Consider the following 18473-nt stretch of genomic DNA (forward strand, 5'->3'; position numbering starts at 1 on the left):
CGCAAGCTCTGACCCAGGCGTACGCACAAAAACAGGTGAAATGAGAAACGGCGACGCCGTCGGCAGATGGAAGAAACACGTGAAAGTGAAAATGACAATACTGCCTCTCAGAAATAACATGACGACTTCACAAAGCAAGTCTTACAATTAACAGCCTACACGAACACCCGTTTGATCGATCAGCAGTGAAACAAACAAAAAAAATCTAACGAAAATTACAACAGAAATTCAAATGAACACTTATTTGCAAAAATAAAAGTGAAATATGTTCTGCAATATTGGCATGTTGTGCAATTCATCCTCATAAATAATATATTTAACAGAACGAAATAATTTACAAAACTGATTAGCCGCGTTAATAATGTGTCCGTCTGGCGGAGCAGATATAGGTGCAATTAGACAGACAGATGGATAGATAGAGAGAGATGCATTAATTGTCCACTGGGGAAAGTTGTTTTCATAGTAAAACATTTCTTCATAAGCTACAGAACTATGGTACTCATGCATATGCCTTTAGTTTGTTTTATTCTTGATAAAACAATGTATGGAGTATGTCTCAACCATTCAGAAAGCAACAAGAAATTACATTTGCGCTGATCAATTTCCCATTTCCACGTCGATTATTACCAACATCTGTAGCTTGTCAGATGTAACTAAATGGAGGGAAATAAAATGCTCCATCACAATGCGTAATGACGCACAATGGCTGATCTTGCGCTCTTAGAAGATGTGGCAAATGGAAGAATTCGAAGTGAACGCATCTTTAGACAGCAAGAAGACTTGCTGGCAAACGAGGACGAGTGGCTTATGAGCCGGTTCCGACTTCCTCCAGCCGTCCTGTTGGACCTCTGCGGGCTTTTGGGGGGGTGTCACCCGGTGCATCTGGCGCGTCGTGTCCCCCTGCGCGTCAGTCACCACTCCACTTAAGGGATTCCCCAATTATTGCCGCCAGTCTCTCATCAAGAGGGGTCAGCTCCGGTGTCCCCCTCCCCGTGGCAGACACACACTGGCGATGGAGCGCTAGATGTTTTTTTACCTCGACTTTGATGTCCGACCATTTCTTTTTCATTTCGGCCACGGTCCGAGGTTGTGAGGCTACAGCATATAAGGCGTCTGAAAACGTTTGCCACTCAAGTGCCTTTTTGGCATTAGTAATGCCCACACTGTGCCCTCCAAACAACACTTTTCTCCTCTTTTCCACCTCGCCAATGATAACTTCTACTTCACATTGAGTGAAGTTACGTTTTTTTTTTTCATTTCCTCTCGGTGTTTGCCATGGTTTCGCAATCAATGAATATTCATTTGTGGGCGTTTCACGGACTATTTATGGGCAACTATGGGCGTGTCATGAAGCCGCAAAAGCTGCGCTGCATTTAGAATTGGTTGTGATTTATTAAGGGAAAGATGCGTAGGATGTGCATGCGAACGGTTTTATAAATCTGAATATTTCTGTGCGTTCGCACGTCCTATGTTTCATCTGTACGCCACTTCTGACGCAAATCCTACGCAAAGTTTTATAAATGAGGCCCCAGGTCCCTCTCCACCCACTTGGTCCATGTCTTATAAGCAGTTATTTTGTTCGCGCCATTTAAAACCCTCTTAATAGATAATCTCTGTTTGCTCTGTAGAGCACATGACCACTGTGTTTGTCCTTGTAAAAGGCTTTTCAGATGACTTCTATTGACACATCAACAAGTTACACATGAGTGAAATAATAGACATTGGAGGCTCACATTTTATCCTGCGTTTTGCTGAATTTAAGAGTTACCTTTTCTTTTTCTTGTCTTCTATATTTGACCAGCAGCTCACAAATCCCAAACAGAAAAATATGTCGGGTTTCGTCTTCATCTGCAAAAGCAGCTCTAGTTTACAGAACTTAACCCCCTTGAGTCCAAATGACTGTATGACAGGTCTGATTCATGGGGTTTATGATTGATTGCACAAACTTTGGCAGTGAAAGCACATTTGGAGCCTAAAGTAAATATTCCTCTCATTTGCCAGTGGGCTTTGAAATGAGATATGTGGGTAACAGATGGAAAAATGGGATTGTTTGGTGTGCAGATGGACCATCCTATTGTTTCACACAAGCAGCCTTGGCCCTGGCTGTTTGTGCTGCTTTTTCTTCCCACAGCAAAGACGCACAAAGAGGCGAATGTTTTTCTGAAAACTGAATTTTAAAAAGTTGCCAGGGGGCAGTATGGAAAACGGAAAAACAAGAACCTGTGTGTGGATGTGTAGCCTTAGAGTTTTTATCTATCTAGACCTTCGTAGAACTTGCAATCAGTCTCAATGAAGCAGAAAAGAACTGTGATCCTTGTGGCTAAATTACAGGCTTAGATGTTTATATACAGTACAGTCCAAAAGTTTGGCACACCTTCCCATTCATTTGAATGAGAAGGTGTGTCCAAACTTTTGGTCTGTACTGTATGTTTGGTTAGATTAGGTCAGATTTAGACTCAACACTGACAGGTTTGCAAAAGGAGGTTGACAGAATGTCAGAAATACAAACAGATTGTTAGGAATATAAAGTCCAAACTGTCACTGAATGTAAAAACGTGCATTTTCTGGGGTTTATTTCAAGCAGTTTTGGAACATAAAAAGAATCCCCATACTGTTGGAAAGTGGAATTGCAGCTTGCAGTTCCAAGTTTTCTAAAGCTGTACTCAATTGTATTTATAAAAACTTTACAAATTATATGAATCTAAATTAAGTAAAACAGTGGGCAATGGAATCGAAGCATATCGACCTGTACAATTAAAGGATTATTTCAAAGTGAGATAAATTGATAATTGATATTGGAAAGTCGAATTGGGATTGAGAGACTTTACTCTAACCTAAAAAGTGCATGACAGCAAAACACGTGATGACAACAAAAAATGATCAGTCCATCATTCCAGCCCAATGTGTGGAAACACTTTGAAAACATGTGACTATACAGTGTGGTAGAATGTTCTTATTAATGTTTTCTTTCTATTATTTTTAGTAAAAAAACAACGATGGACCGAATTTAATAAAACTAAAATTTGAATGGATTTGCCATTAATTCTTGTTTTCTTGTTTGTAGACATATTTGATTTAAACTCGATAATCTTGCAAGAAATACAAGAAATCTGCAAAACTTCACCTGCACTGTTCAGTACCAGGTATTCATCTCTGAGTCACACCGGTTGAAGTTTGGCTAAAGATGTTCCGGATTGATTTTAGGTCAGTGAATCGGATTGTTCAAAATGAACCAATTTTGACTGAATCGTATCAACAACCACAAATGATGATGTGAATCGAACTGTTGTTCGAATAAATGGTTACAGCCCTATTTTGTACTGTTCACAAAAACCCTTGTGCTATCTTAGGCACTTTAACGTTGGGAGTTGGGTCATCTAAACCCCACAAGACTTCTTCAGTGATTTGTGATCTTCACTGGTGTCCATGGACTACGTGAAATCTCTCCACCTTTATCCATCTGTCATGCTAGGGGTAACATGTCAATGTAAGGATCGGGTCATGTGGACCCCATAGGATAGCACAAGGAAAAAATAAGATTCAGAATGCCATCAAGAACAAGCCAAGCCTTTTATTCATTTATTTTAAAATCTCTGTCACAGCACTGACAAAAACGCATAAAAAGCCTCTGATCCCTCAGTGGTGAGGACAATGACCTTGTTCTCAACGTAGAAAAAAACAAAAGAAACAATCAGGGATTACAGAAGGAAAGTCCTGCAATATCAGCCGCTCACAATCAACGGGACTGTGGTAGAGCGGACCAACTGTCACTGGTTCCTTGGTCTGTAGATCACAGACAGGAAAAGAAATGCTGTTGCCACGGTGAAGAAAGCCCAGCGGAGGCTGTATTTTATAAGGCTGCTGAAGACTCAAAAACAGTGGCATCTTTGTGTTACAAATGGGAATTGAATGGAAGTCTCACACATCAAGTCACATTAGCCGCAGTTACATGTTCAAAAAAAAACTTGATCGGATCAAAGATCGGATTAGAATTCAACCGTGTGCATGGGCCCAGAAAAACTTTTTCCAAATCTAACAAACATTTACATGCGCCACACTTTCACAGTATTTTCTAAAATACCGAAAGAGGAAATGAGTTCCACTGTAAACTGCTTCAGTAATATGCGAGATGATGTACTAAATATGCTTTTATTGTTGTTATGGTTATCATGGAGCACCTGTTCGCTCATCATTTTATTTTTAATCCGTGTGGTCAGCATTTTTGAGCCGGAAGAAGGGTTAGGAGAAGGCTAACACGTGCTAACAACATTTAGCCTTGGAGGAACATAAAAACCATGCGGAAAACCTGCAAACTGCACCTTGGCTGCACGTAAATTAGCATTTTGCATAGACATTTTGGAAATTTGTTTATACAATTTTCCAGTTTGTGCATACAAATTTGTTTTATGTGTGCACAGATTAGCAATGTATGTACGAATCAGTATTTGGTGTCTATAAATAAGGATTTTGTGCACACAAAGTAGTATTGTATCCTCATAAATTAGATTTTTTTCCCCATACATAAGCATTTTGTAAAGACAATTTAGTATTTTGTTCAGACAATTTGGAATTCTGTGTACACAAATTAGTATTTTCTGCACAAAGGTAGGATTTTGGGCCTATTAATTAGCATTTTGTGTGTACAAATCGGAATTTTGTGTGTACAAATGAGCAATTTCTGCCCACAAATGACCAATATATGTGCAGAAATTAGCGTTTTGTGCACACAATTTAGTATTTTGTGGCTACAAATTGGTAGGAATTGACAATGCTTAAATACAAATTTTTGTGCAAATAATCCAAAATTGTTGCCTGAAATGATGATTGGTGTGCCCAAATACTATTTTGTGGCTGCAAATTATTAATTTGAAGGAACAACGTTATTAATATTTTTAAAATAAAAATATTTTTATTCAGCTGTTGTCACCTTGCAATCTATCCTGTTTTAGCTTAATGAACAAGCCTAAATACGCATTCACACTTTGTTTTATTGATGTTTTGTGACTCGATGAATGCCCTCATGGCTCTTTGACGGTTGTTCCTCTGCAGGTTCCAGCTGCTGCTCTCTGGATCAGCTGATGTTGGAGTCCTCACCACTGCCTGCTGTCAGGTTTTGAATAAACTGGACCCAAATGCAGACTGGAAACAGATTTATTGAGAAGAGGATTGAGTCTTTAAGAGAGGAAACTGGCAGAAGATCCAGAAGGCGAGGCTGGAAGTGATAGGCTTGGCTTGGGTTTGAGCTGCTTGGTTTGGTTCGGCTTGGCTTGGCTTGGTGTGGTGCAGCTTAGCTTGGCTAGACCTTGCTTGGTTCGGAGCTGCTTGGCTCAGCTTGGTTTGGTCTTGAGCTGCTTGGATTGGCTTAGTCTTGAGCTGCTCGGCTTGGCTTGGCTTGGCTTTGCTTTTGCTTTAACCAGCGGGGATCAGTGGTCCTTTTCCATTGAGGAGAACAGACGAACCGACAATGGCCGGAGGAAGAGAAGGACTTATAAAGGCAGACTAATCAGATGTAGAACAGGTGCGGGAACCAGCGGCAGGTGTGCGGGGACGGCCTCGACACCTGACAGCCTGCAGTCCATCTCTGTTCCATCCTGCTGGAGTTTTATTGGGCGCCATTAGCTCTCAAGTCTGTGCTACAGTGAGCTGAGGACCTGACAGGGTTTCCTTTCCTCTTTTTTTGTTATTTTTCAGTCTGTAGATTTCTTACTTCATTTTAGAGTGAACTATTTTCTTTTTCTGATTTTTTTGCCTGTAAATGTTACTTTTTTCTTCATTATAGGAGCAACTGTTGTTATTATTATTTTTTAACTATCCATTGAATTCTCTCTTTCTTTTAGCTTTTTTTGACAAAGATATTTATTTGATTATGTATTTTTTTATATAATAATATTACATTTTGGATATATCATGTCTAATTTATATTTAACATTTCTTTGATTCGATAGTCCACTTAGACTGCTGGTTCCACGCCTCAGATTAGTAGAAGAATAGGTAGACAACTTTTAGGAGTTAGGGTTCCACTTTTCTTTGCAAGAGGTCTTTTTGTTCTCTCCTTTTTTTCAGTTGATCTAGGACACATTGATCATATTTTAAACCAGCTCCCTCTGAATCTAGAATGGATTTGTCCATTTATTAACAAATAAAAACAACAACAATATCTGTCTTTCTATCTAAATTTAGCTTTAAATGTAACAAATGCAGCTTCTTGGAGCTATAAAAGCTAAAATCCAACCATCTGTGCTGATGGAACCAAAACCTTTAACATTTTTTCAAAATGCTGAAACTCATGTTTTTCTATCACAGATACACAGCCAGTTCCATCATTTGTTACTGAGCAGAAATGTTCTATCAATCAAGATGACAACATTACATCTGACAAAAAGACACAGACTCACATGTAAGAAGTAAAAAGTCCCATTTTTATTTACTACAGAAATTCCTGATGATTTTACAGTTAAAAAACAGAAGCAAAGATGTACAATTTTACAGCAATTTGGTTTGGTTCTCATCATTTAGTTTTAATCAGAGACACTTTAGGTTTCCTTAAATTAAAAGTTTGTGGCATCAAGTTAGTGTTTTTAATAACATAAATTAGTATTTCATGCTCATAAATTATATTTTGTCACCATAAATGAGCATTTTGTAAACACAATTTAGTATTTTGTTTGGACAAATTAGAATTCTGTGTACACAAATTAGTATTTGGTTTGCATATAAATAAGATTTTGTGCACCCAAATTAGTATTTTCTGATCTTAAATTAGATTTTCTCCCCATAAATGAGCATTTGTAAACACAATTTAATATTTTTTTCGGACAAATTAAAATTTTGTGTACACAAATTAGTATTTTCTGCTCAAAGGTAGGATTTTGTGCCTGTTAATTAGCATTTTTTGTGCACCAATTGGAATTTTGTGATTACAAATGAGCAATTTCTCCCACAAATTAGCAATATGTGCAGAAATTAGCATTAGAATACTAGAATTAGCCACTGTTTTATAATGTTAATTTTGTAAAATATATAAAAAGTTCATTTTCAAATTTAAGGAGTGATCTATTAATACATGTGATGGGTACTCTTTACTTCTGCTGCCCAATTGTAATTAGAACCCCAGTGTGGTTGTGCACGCTCCGCCCCCCAACCCAAGCTCTCAATGAAGACGAGGTAAAACTCCCTGTGAGGCCAATTTAGGGAGAACCCTCGGGAAAGGCAATTCAACGAGAGATGGCCCTTCCACCGATGGCTGAGGGGTTGAAAGAGCTGCAGAAGGAATCCCTCCAGCCTCTGGGGTCCTTGAAGACAGAAAACATGTTGTTCAACAACTGCAAGAAGTTCTTAAAATCTGGGAAGGGGCTTCTTTTGCTTACCCTCTGTTGATGACATAAACTCTTCTTTGTCTTGAGGCTGATTCCTTTAGGGGTCACCATGGCAACATGTCCGTCTGCATCCTCCTTGCTTGAACCAACACCTTTTGTGCATTTCTGTTGCCACCAGAGGTTAGTACTGTTGGAGTGATCTTGGGTGGTATCCTTGAGGTGACTTTGTCTGATGAAGGTCCAATGACTGGCAGCTAGGTTGGTACCGCCTTCTCCTGGTTTTTCCATCGCTGGGACAGTTAGGGGGACGTGGAGACATGCAACAGTCACAGCGCAGCTCCGCACCCACCTGCTGCAGTCTCCCAGCAGTGGGCCTTCCATGCTGCTAGGTTGCAGAATCACTTCGAGGACCCAAGTTCTAATGGATGCTGGGTTTTGTTGGTTTCTTCACTGACTTTTGAGACGAACCGCCACTAAAAGGCGGAACCCCTCTGCAGTCAGACTTCACCACAACAACCTCCTTTAGGCCTCTGGTGCACACTGCAACGTCCAGTGACTGAGATGTATCCAGCTGGGGGGTTCAGATAGCTGTGGGTGTGGTTAGAAGCACTCGGTATGGTCCTTCCCACCATGGGCTGGCCCAGTTCTTCCTCTTCAGGACCTTGATGAACACCCAGTCGCAATGATGTGCTTTCCTGTGGAGATAAAGAGTCAGATTGCAATCAATTTGCCCTGGACACCTTCTGGTTTATTTTTCCTATAATAAAGTCTGCTAATGTTTTTCCTTCATCAGGTTTTTGTAAATTAGTGGCTACTTTAGGCTTTGGATGTCACACAAGATGCTGACATCCATGAGTTGTGCATTCATTTTGCTTTGTTGGAGTAAGACATCTGCATGATGGACTGAAAGATGTAATGGATTAAATAAATCTACATCCACTGAGGAGGCCATCGATGCAGCACAAACTGCCTGTATTGGATGCTAATAGAGATCAGGCTACAGGATCAAGTTTTTTGGAGTAAAATCTAAGAAGGAGTGATTTATCTCTGTGTCTTTGCATAAATTCAAATTCATTCATTCATTTATTTATTTGTTCCTTTCATGAAAATTATTGATGTCGAATAAGTTTACATGTTTACATGTTTGTCTTACATATCGAACATAATTGTCTGCTCCCTTTTAAACATTGCATCCTATTAATTTCATTTCTATAGCACCTCCCATGTAAAAAGAACAGCTCAAGGTGCTGAACATTAACACAAACATGAACACAAAAACACCAATCCCCACACATGTAGTAAAATAATAAATTAAGCCCCTCATAATTAAATAAACAAAAACACACAAAAATAAAAGAGAAATGATTATAAAAACCTAAAGAAAAGAAGTAATTTAAGTAACTTAATTAAGTAACTTAAACTCATCTGGACATAGAAACACAGAAATATTCTGTTAGTTCAGGTTTACGGAAGGAACTTTTTATCTAAAAAATAAACTCAGATTTTACTAATAAACAAAGAGGGAATCTTGTCCAAATGCTCCAACCGTTTAGGTCTTTGGACCATTTTGTGTTTTGTTGTGTCGTAGATTTCTTACCTCATCCAAATGTAACCCCGCCCTCTTATGATGCTCTTTGGTTTGGTCCCCTGCTGAAGATGTGTCTTGTGGATTGCTTCTGTTTTTAATTTAGTTTTTTCTTTTTCTTGTAGTTTTGTGGCAGCACTAGTGGAATCTACAGATGACAACAACACAGTTCATTGATCCAGAATATTATTATCAAAGACAGCAGAGAGTTAAGGAAGTGATGGTTTGTAGTGTTGAGGATTCCTTACCTCATCTAAATGTGACCCCGCCTTCTTTTGAAGTTCTCTTGTCTGTTTTCCTGATGAAGATGCTTCTCTAGGTTTGCTGGCAGAGCTGCTGTAATAAATGACAAAAACACCCAGAGTTGATATTTTGTTCACATCGTCCAGCTCTGTTAAGATGTTACTGTAATGTTGTGGATGCATGTGTGTGTGTGTGTGCGTGTGCGTGCGTGGTTGCGTGGCTGCGTGTGTGCGTGCGTGTGTGTGTGCTAGCGTGTGTGTGTGTGTGTGCGTGTGTGTGTGTGTGTGTGTGTGTGTGTGTGTGTCAGATTATATCAGCCATGGATGCTGCAGCAGCTCCTTCAGCTTGGGCCGGAATGCAGGGGAAAACCTCAGACACTTCTTCAAAAAACTTTTGCAGTCTGAAAAAAAGAAGGATGAATAATAATAATGGTGAAGGTGAGAGCTACGGTAATCCAAGTGTTGAAAGAACTTCTGGACAGAGTTTTCTTACCCGGGGACAGGTCTTCCCTTATCTTCAGCTTATTCATTGCAAACTTTCTGGTGTTGAAGCCCACTCCATGTAAAGCCTCGTACCCAACCACTCCAAGCTGCCACACTGTGGTTGGTTCTGCTCTGTAGCCGGAGCCAAACATAGACTCTGGGGCAGCAATACTCAATGTGCCTGAAAAACAGCAGCTTCAGGTCAGGTGATGCTCCTCAGTGGTTTCCTTTATGCCAGATGCTGATCTGTTACCTGCAAAGTCTGTGAACACGGAGGTCTCCTTGGTGAAACAGCTCAGTCCAAAGTCGATGAGGCGAGCACGCGGGACACTGGAGCTCGTCTCAATCAGGACATTTTGAATTTTGATGTCCCGATGGAAGATGTGCCTCTCCTCAAGATCCACAGCTGTCCGGATCAGCTGTTTCATGATGATCTGGAAGACATCACAAAAACCCAATGAGGAAAAGGAGGGACAACTTCTAGTGCTGCTTCTCAGGAGGACAGGGTCTGTTTTTCTCTTAGTTCTAATCTTTGCAAACTTCTCTGTCTGCTTGCATCAAACACTGAACTAACATGTTCAACCAGATTTCAGTCAAAGATCAGAACTTCAGGAAGTTTCTTCAGGAGTAGAAGGAGAACATCTGGAACAAATAGAGAATGTAAACACAAGCCTACCTTAACTTCATCTTCCTCTATTTTGCCTCCTCTGCTCTTCAGGTAATCCTCCATGTCTGTGGCTGGGATCGGTCTCTCCATTACAAGGATGATCTCCTCCTTCAGATCGTACCAGTCCAGCAGAACCACGGGGGAGGCTTTATCTGCAGACTGTAGTTGTGGGTCTTTGAGCTTCTGCATGACGGCCACCTCCGCGCAAATGAACTGTCCGTGTTCATCCTGAGGAAGCACCACAAAGAGAGGATGAAGAGGAGAACTGCAAAGGAACACATTCAGAGCAGAGATCTTCATCATGACTTCTGCAGCGCTGCATGACTCCCACTCACCACCTCTGTATTTAGATCGAAGCCTTTTTCAATGCGTTTGATGGCCACCTGCAAGACACAAACACATGTGGTCAGAAAATCTGAAGGTGAAAAATCCGACAGACGACAAACTCAGACATTTCAGATTAAACCTTCAACTAACATGGACCAGATGAAGCAAAACCATCTATGTTTTCAATGTGTTTTCCAATGAAAGCCTGAAGCTCGTTCACTGCAGCTGCATGACAACCACTGACCTGCAGGTTGTCTGATCTGCGGAAGCCGCCAAAAACACATCCAAAGCCTCCTTCACCCAACTGCTCCATCTGCTCGTATTTAGCTTCAAAGTCATCTGAAAACAAAAAGAGAAGTTCAGCTGTGATCGAAGGAACTTTTCCCTAAAAACTAAAATCAGATTTTACAAATAAACTGCTATTTGATAAAAAAAAAAAAAAAAACTGTATCAGACTGGAAGTAGCTGATGTTTCTTTAAAGAATCTACCTTCACTGGTATTGACAGAGGAGGTGTTGGTTCGACTGAAAAAGGTGCTCTTTTCCACGATCTTCTTCAGTTTCTCCAGAAACTCTTTCTTATTCTTTACTCCGGTGGGCTTGATGGGCTCTGCAGGCTCAGATGGGTCAACTTTCCTCTTTTTTGTTTCTCCGTCATCATCAGAGCAGGCCTTTCTTTTCACCGGGACTCTTTTAGACCGGCTGCTGCTTGTTTTTTCCTCATCTTCAAGAAACAAAAACCAGTCAAACAAAAATCACAGTTAAAGGGAAAAATCATTTAAAATTCATAATATATTTCTAACATTTTAGATCATGAATCTTCGTCATCTTCAGTAGTTCGATGATAAAAACCTTTCTTTACAACTTTTAAACCAATATAACTTGACTCAATCACACAAAGTTGCAAATGATTTTTAATCACATTTTCTCAAGGAATATCTTAGAAAGAAAATGAAGTTAACATTTTTTTTAATATAAAATATAGGAATATTTTGAATGGTATAATAAAATGATTCCGTTCATAAAGTGATTACAGCAAAACATTCTACTAAACTCGCTAACCAGGATGATGTTTCATATCCGCCTCAGGATCATGCTTCATATTCATTTCTTTCTCCATCATCTTCAGTAGTTCGATGATAAAAACCTTTCTTTACAACTTTCAAATCGTACAACTGGACTCAATCGCACAAAGTTGCAAGTGATTCTGAATCTCCAACTGAAGTTTTTTATATGCCTTGGTTTCATTGCTAAGCAACCAATGTGACATCACTAACTGACCAGCTTTAGCATGTCTCCTATCTGTGTTGACATTCAAATCATCGCATCTTTTAGAATGTTCAGGATAAAAACTGTTGGTTTTCAAAATGTGTCTAATTCTTCACAATGATGCTCAGTGAACTTTCTCTGAACTTTGTGTCATTTTTAGGCAAACATTACAAAAAACAAATTAAAAAAAATCCCAAGAATATTAGGGAGTGGATTTACAACACAGACATACCAGCAGCAGAAAAAGCGCATAAACAAACTGATGCGTTTGCAATTTGTTTTCATATACAAAATTATTGATCGACCTCATGACAGCAGAGATAAAGGATTGGAAAATGTGAATAAATGCAATAAGTGGTATTATGGTATAATAATGAACATTATGGTAATTGTCCACAGTTTGGATTTATCACTTCATTAGGCTAGCTCAAATCTATATTATTAAAAGTTGATATGCTATTCATTAATTTATCAATCGGCTTTGCGACAGACTGGTGACCTTTGCAGGTGTACCCTGCCTTTGCCCAACAGTAGTGAATTACACATACAGCCCAGTGACCCCGAAATGCATACAATGGATTAAATGCCTCCCCCCCAGGGTGTCATTCCCCACAGTTTGAGAACATACAAAGTCAGTGATCTTTTATTTTATTTATTTATACTTTGTATAAAGGATCAATCACTTTGTACACGTCTTCCCTGCGAGGATTCTTTCTTAAATATTTCCCAGACAACCATGTTAAATATCAGACTTTAACGCAGCAGCACCTGCTGATTAGAGCTCTGCCCAGGAGGATCAGTTTATTGAAATCCCGTCAGGCTCCACTCTGAGGATGAGGTTTACAGCACAGACGCTGCCTGATTTTGGCTGGGTGTGAAGAGGGAGTATCCGCCCATATGGCAGAAGGCTGCGGGCATTCTGCTTCCATTCTCCGTCCTATCTTTGTGAGATTTTCTGCTGTTGCCACTTTGAAAACATAGAACAGAGCTAGGCCCAATACTGAGCACGACTTGAGAGTTGCAGTAACAAAACCTGCAACCTTGTTTTGAAAAGATGTGTAGCACAGAGCCGGCACATTGCAGCCATTAACACAATTTTTTGTTTCTTTTTTTCACATTGGTTCAATGTTGTTGTTCTTACGAAGTGAACGATCCTTTATTTTATTTTTTCCTGCAGGATGGAAACCTTTTAAACAGAAAGAGAATAAAAAACAGGAACAATAGAATGTCGAGGCCACAAGATGTCAGAGTTGCTTCACTTCTGCACTTCCACGCTCTTGTTTAGGTTGAGAATTTTCTGTGGGATTTTTCTGGATGAGAATCTTGTTTAGATTTACCAATGTCTGGTTTGCGACACCCGTAGATAGATTTGACAGCTCAGCTTAGACACATTTCTCTGTCTGGCCTTGTGTTTTTTTTTTTTTCGTTTTAAGTCAATAATCAGTCAACTAAACCTCTACACAAAGATTGTTATTCTAGGATGTAACATAAACAATTGAGGGAGCCGGTTTAGCTCGTGCTGGTTTGCGGCACCTTCCGTCCGTGAAACCAGGGTTCGACTCCGGGCTGCTCCCTGTTCCCTTCTCTACCCCTGTGCCGGTTCCGAGCCCGGTTTGAGAAGGTTGCGTCAGGAAGGGCATCCGGCGTAAAAAATTGCCAAATTTAACATGCGACTTGTTCGCTGTGGCGACCCCTGATGGGAGAAGCCGAAAGTGGAAGAAGAACATAAACAATTGAAATGTAAAATGCCTCTAAAGAAAAATACCTTTTTCTCCAGTTTTAAAAGAAAGTTGTTTTCAAAAGCAAACAATAGGTTTCAGCAGTAAAAAAAATATTTTCAGTCCTTCCACCAATTATTCTCATGTATGCTAATGAGGATGAATGTGTATTAACCCTCACTGTCTTGGCAACGCTACTGTACAGGTATAGCATCACTAGAATGACCGAATTAAGTTTGTGTGACAAAGGATGCCAATTATGTATTGATGTCTAAAATGTGTTTGTTTGAATCCAAATAAATTTGTGTACACCCAAACAGCTATCACATGCAGCATTTGGGGCTTGGATACTTTTACAGAAAAAACCTGGAGGATGCTTGCAGCATGAAAGCCCCCTGGGGTCTACATCAGTGGGGATGAGGAGTTCAGATGAAGCATCTGAGGACACTGGGAGCTTGAAGATCCATGTGTGGGGAGGAGGAAAACTGCACTGTGCTTTTGCATCAACAGGAATATGAACGTGGAGGGAGAGATGAAAGCCTTGATAGACCGCAAGTGGTTTGTTATGGACAGGTTTTTTGATCAAGCGATAAGAGAATTATGAACAAACAGTTGAGGGAAAAAATGACAAGAATAGCAAACCAATTTAATGGCCCAGCTGAGGTTTAACCAGGGCTTCCCAGAAATGATTAGAAAAAAACATCATAGTCTGAAGACAAGTCTTGTAGCTGAGGTTTGTCTGGCTCAGAAGAGGGTTACAACACAGCTCTATGATGCAGGGTACTTTGCTTGTTCCACTTCAATAGAAACTGTTGTTTCTACATTTAGATCACTTATTCATTGTTATGGATAAGTCATTTAAAAAAGTAATTTATTACAGTAACTTTTTTGCTGTAAAAACTCTGAAGACATATCATTTTGCTGAATACATGTTTGCTAACTTGTGTATCCCTTGTGCTATCTTAGATGACCCCACCCTTACATTGACGTGTTCTCCCTACCATGACAAAGGTGGATAAAGCTGAAGAGGATTTCATGTACATTTTCATGTTCATGGACACCAGTGAAGATCACAAATCATTGAAGAAAAAAGGTTCAGAGCACTGTCTAGTGGGTCTAGATGACCCAACTCCCAATGTTCAAGTGCCTAGGATAGAATAAGGGTTATTACAACAGACCAAAGATGCACTCAAATTAACTCTCACTCCTTGAAATTCAAAGTTAACGTAACAATATTTTATTTTCAAAACTTTTTATGAAACTACTTGTTGGGAAACAAAAACAGGTAGTTGGTGTTTCTGCATTCCCAGTGCAAATGCAGTGAAGAGAGCTTTTTAAACCCTTCTGCTATCTTAGACGACCCCACCCTTACTTTGACGTGTTCTCCCTACCATGACAAAGGTGGATAAAGGTGGAATGATTTCATGTAATCCATGGACACCAGTGAAGATCACAAATCATTGAAGAAAAAAGGTTCAGAGCACTGTCTAGTGGGGTCTAGATGACCCAACTCCCAATGATAAAGTGCATAGGATAGCACAAGGGATATTTACATCTTACAGTGACTTCTTGGAACTAATAAATAAAATAAACAAATCAACTTTATTTAAATCCTAAACCTCAAGTCTTAAGTCATGTCTCAAATCCTGGAGGTCGAGTCTAAAGTCAACTTTGAATCTCTGCAAATCTCTGTAAAACTTAAGAGTGATTCAAGTTTGAGCCTCAGGTCTAAGTCAGCAGTTCTGCAGCAAAATGTATTTGATCAAAGCTGCAAATTTGAGGATTTCTGAGGCAGACAGTTCTCAAGAGTTCTGTCTGGTTTCTGTGATGGACTTTGTAAAGTAGAAAGTCTATATTTACATTTTTTGGCTTAAAGCTGAAGTTCTTCTAAATGTTCTTCCTGTGCTTTCACATTAGCAAAAATAAACACGTAATACTAGTGAATACCATTAGAATAAATGTTTCCCTTATCTGAATGTGAAGTGATCTGTAATTCAACCTTGTACTTCAGATGGTATGTCCTAAATCTTCAGGTATCACACAAATACATGTAACACAAAGATTCAGCGACACTATTACACTCACATTGTCAAGTAATCTGTGATGCGTTACAGTTTGGGAGTAACTTTCACTGTTGATTTTATGTTCGGATACATGCGACATTTGCAATGGTGAGTGAAATACCTGCTGCAGAAACAGAACTTCAGCACTGAATTAGAGTCAATGACTAGAGATGAGCTCAACAACAAGAACAAGAAGTCAAACACAAATACTTTGTTGCTTTATAACTTTAATCTTTATTTTAAATTTGCACACAGCACAGGTTGTTTCTTCCTCAAAATTCAAGTATACTGTTCAAGCATACATAACGTGACTTTTCAACATTTCCTGAGCCCTCAGAAAACAGAGGAGCAGCTGGATAGCACCATTATGACAAAGTACATTTACACATTTTAAAGTACGAAAGGAAAACAGAAATAAATTGGAATAAAATGTTTTCTGTGCTGGACTGTCCAGCACAGAAAACGATGCTACTTTTTCATGAGAAGATACCAGCTGATCATTTGATTTTGAGGAGGAGAGGTGAGTTTAGCTGATTTTATTTTGTTACAGCATTTGTTGTGCACATGGGTCATAAGCAGGTTCATGTCAGTTCTAATATGTGGCCTGCATTCCTATTGGCTTTTTTCTGCTCAAAGGTTACAGCATGTCAACATTTGAAGTCTGCATTTGAAGTGACAATATGTCAAAGTTTAGGATTCTTCGTTTAGGATGAGCGCTGATGAGTTTAGGAAGTATTGCAGCGAGTAATACAGCCTTCTATCCACATGGATAACCATAACCATAACCATAACCACATTCTTGCTGATTAGCAACATTGAGAACAATATCTGCCATGTTTATTGATGACTCAAAGGTAATCCAAATAGTGAATTATAAATGCTTTTGTTGCTTTCAACTGGAAATTCTATTTTTAGGCAGTGACTATGTTAAAAAAAAAAAAAGTTTAATCACAAGAGATGATTTGGTGCATCTAAATTTGATATGCTCATTCTGTATTGACATGATCTATGGGAGTCAAGAAAACACTATCAGTTATGCCATTTTTTGTGAGATGCATTTTGAAAAACTTATTCTAAATACATTTGTGAGAATTATATGAGTAGGTCAACCAGCAGGGTTCTTCAATAGCTTCTTCAGAAGCTACTCAGCTGAGCAGCAAAACGTCTTAACCCTTGTGCTATCTTAGATGACCCCCCCCCCCCCCCCCCCTTGCATTGACGTGTTCTCCCTACCATGACAAAGGTGGATAAAAGTGGAAAGATTTCATGTAATCCTTTAACAAAAAAGTTTTTGGAATATTTTCACATTTTTGTGATTTTCCTAAATTTTTAAATCTCTTGCTGTAACAAAAGAAATCAAGCTAATCCTGAGCTGATTCAAGATGAAAAACATAGATAAACCACTAGAGAGCAGTACAACTCCACTTTTCAGTGGCTAGATTAAGCAAGGTGATCTGTAAAACAGTGTAGGACGCACTTCCTCATGAAGATGATGGTGTGTTTGAAATGTGAAAATAGGCAGTTCAGTTCATCTGCAGAGCAGATCAGAGTACATGCTCAGAACACGACTCTTCATCAGCTGGAAAAGGTCATTCTTCCATCAGACAGAGAAAAGTTTGCTCGTGATTGGTGGGAATGCTTCTTTCATGGGCATGAACTGTATCAGCTTTTAATCTGAATTTCTGTCATTGTTTTAAAAGGATCTAAGATTGGAAAATGCACTAAACGACTTTGATAAATAGAAGAAGAAACACTGTCTGTATTTTCCCACCCCGACTGCTGCTGCTGACAGATTCCTCTCAGCTTTCAGGCAGTCTAGCAGAGGGGTCCGGATTTTTTTAGAAAAAGAAACAAAAACAAAAAAATAGCCCACACAGAACACTGCAGTGGTTCGTTTTAAAGTCCTGCATTTCCTTTGAGGCTTGGTGGTGCTGCAGAGCAGCTGACACTAACCTGCAGGTTGATCAACACTTAAGAAAACGTGAGTCCCGTGTCTTGTGCTGAGCTTCATTGTTCCTTTGATTCTCCCCAGGGAAGTTCTACCTCCTTCAGAGTGGATACATTTGGAGGCAAAGGTTCTTTCTGTCCTGGGGTGGTGATGGTGGCTGTTTGGGGGTGATAACAGAGGCTGTGCAGTCATTGCTGAGCTGACAGAAAGATCCGGCACAGATAGACTGTGAAGTGGTTAGTCAACTTCCACCATCCATCCGTTTTGAGGGACCGGCTCACCTGCACTCATCTTCCTGGTCTCTACCGGTGGGTCACCTGGTTGTTGAGGAGGCCTGGAAACGTCTGCTCCAGCTCCGCGCTCAGCGAGCCGCCTATAGCAGCAGGAACAAACATTTACCTGCTCAGCATTTTGAGTTTAAACATTGAATTAATCACGACCACAATGACAAGTTCGAAAAAAATCATTGGACTTTCTTACCATTGTGACAGTTGTACATCCAGATCCGATGGCCGTCATATCGACATCTGCATTTTGTTATGTTGTTGGTATAGTCCGTTTCTGGTACTTCATAGTTTGGATTTATTACAATCTGACAGGGAAAAAAAACATGATTAAGTTGAAAGGGTTTAGAAAGTGAGAATTAAAAACATCAACTGATTTCTGATTTAATGACAGTCAAAATATGTGAGGTGCGTCACCTGGAAAAGGTAATCTCCAGGCTTGATATCAGTGATGTCGATCCACTGGCAATCAATGTCATGCCTGTAGGTATCCCAGCAGCCTACGGTGATGCCCTGCTCCCCAAAGTTAGCACATTCATACTTCTTTTCAATGCCTAAAACAATCAAATCAA

The 18473-nt window shown here is 39.6% G+C and overlaps 3 protein-coding genes and 1 long non-coding RNA gene across 8 annotated transcripts in view; 1 reads left to right on the forward strand and 3 right to left on the reverse strand.

Annotated features, from left to right (window-relative positions):
- Nucleotides 1–10437, forward strand: part of golga7 (golgin A7) — a 31488-nt gene extending 21051 nt beyond the window's left edge. The window contains exon 6 of one of the 3 annotated variants that reach the window (XM_011479578.3): nucleotides 10345–10437. The gene's annotated coding sequence lies outside the window, so the exon portion shown is untranslated. Of the gene's footprint in view, nucleotides 1–5049; nucleotides 5738–9026; nucleotides 9261–10344 lie in introns of those variants that run through there. The other 2 variants (XM_011479577.3, XM_020706235.2) reach the window with 2 other exon arrangements.
- Nucleotides 6399–9264, reverse strand: LOC110015648. The gene is made up of 4 exons (XR_002290891.1): nucleotides 9150–9264; nucleotides 8914–9049; nucleotides 7368–8011; nucleotides 6399–7292 (listed from the first exon to the last, which is right to left on the reverse strand). It is a non-coding gene; the product is annotated as an uncharacterized LOC110015648 (long non-coding RNA).
- LOC101172985 (serine/threonine-protein kinase pim-2-like) lies at nucleotides 9410–12910 on the reverse strand. Its single transcript, XM_020705615.2, has 8 exons — nucleotides 11682–12910; nucleotides 11110–11343; nucleotides 10865–10959; nucleotides 10629–10676; nucleotides 10303–10521; nucleotides 9880–10060; nucleotides 9637–9807; nucleotides 9410–9544 (listed from the first exon to the last, which is right to left on the reverse strand). The coding sequence occupies exons 1-8, from the start codon at nucleotides 11740–11742 to the stop codon at nucleotides 9453–9455; spliced, it is 1101 nt and encodes a 366-aa protein (XP_020561274.2). The 5' UTR covers nucleotides 11743–12910; the 3' UTR covers nucleotides 9410–9452.
- A 2973-nt stretch (nucleotides 12911–15883) lies between these two features.
- Nucleotides 15884–18473, reverse strand: part of LOC101164651 (lysyl oxidase homolog 2B) — a 37256-nt gene continuing 34666 nt past the window's right edge. For 2 of the 3 annotated variants that reach the window (XM_004072780.4, XM_011479579.3), the window contains exons 12-14: nucleotides 18319–18455; nucleotides 18098–18209; nucleotides 15884–17990 (exon numbers count right to left, since the gene is read on the reverse strand). In XM_004072780.4, coding sequence (XP_004072828.1) covers nucleotides 17920–17990; nucleotides 18098–18209; nucleotides 18319–18455 — 320 coding nt within the window. In that variant the 3' untranslated portion in view covers nucleotides 15884–17919. The remainder of the gene's footprint in view (nucleotides 17991–18097; nucleotides 18210–18318; nucleotides 18456–18473) is intronic. The other variant, XM_011479580.3, reaches the window with a different exon arrangement.

This window comes from Oryzias latipes, chromosome 9 (genome assembly GCF_002234675.1).
Source record: "Oryzias latipes chromosome 9, ASM223467v1".
NCBI lineage: Eukaryota > Metazoa > Chordata > Actinopteri > Beloniformes > Adrianichthyidae > Oryzias > Oryzias latipes.

Excerpts from the sequence above, each read along its gene's own strand:
- LOC101172985 (XM_020705615.2), bottom strand. The coding sequence starts at position 11,742 with ATGATGGAGAAAGAAATGAATATGAAGCATGATCCTGAGGCGGATATG. Across the intron at positions 10,960-11,109 it reads CTCTGTCAATACCAGTGAAG|ATGACTTTGAAGCTAAATAC; the intron begins GTAGATTCTTTA and ends TTTTGTTTTCAG. Across the intron at positions 10,061-10,302 it reads TAGAGGAAGATGAAGTTAAG|ATCATCATGAAACAGCTGAT; the intron begins GTAGGCTTGTGT and ends GATGTCTTCCAG.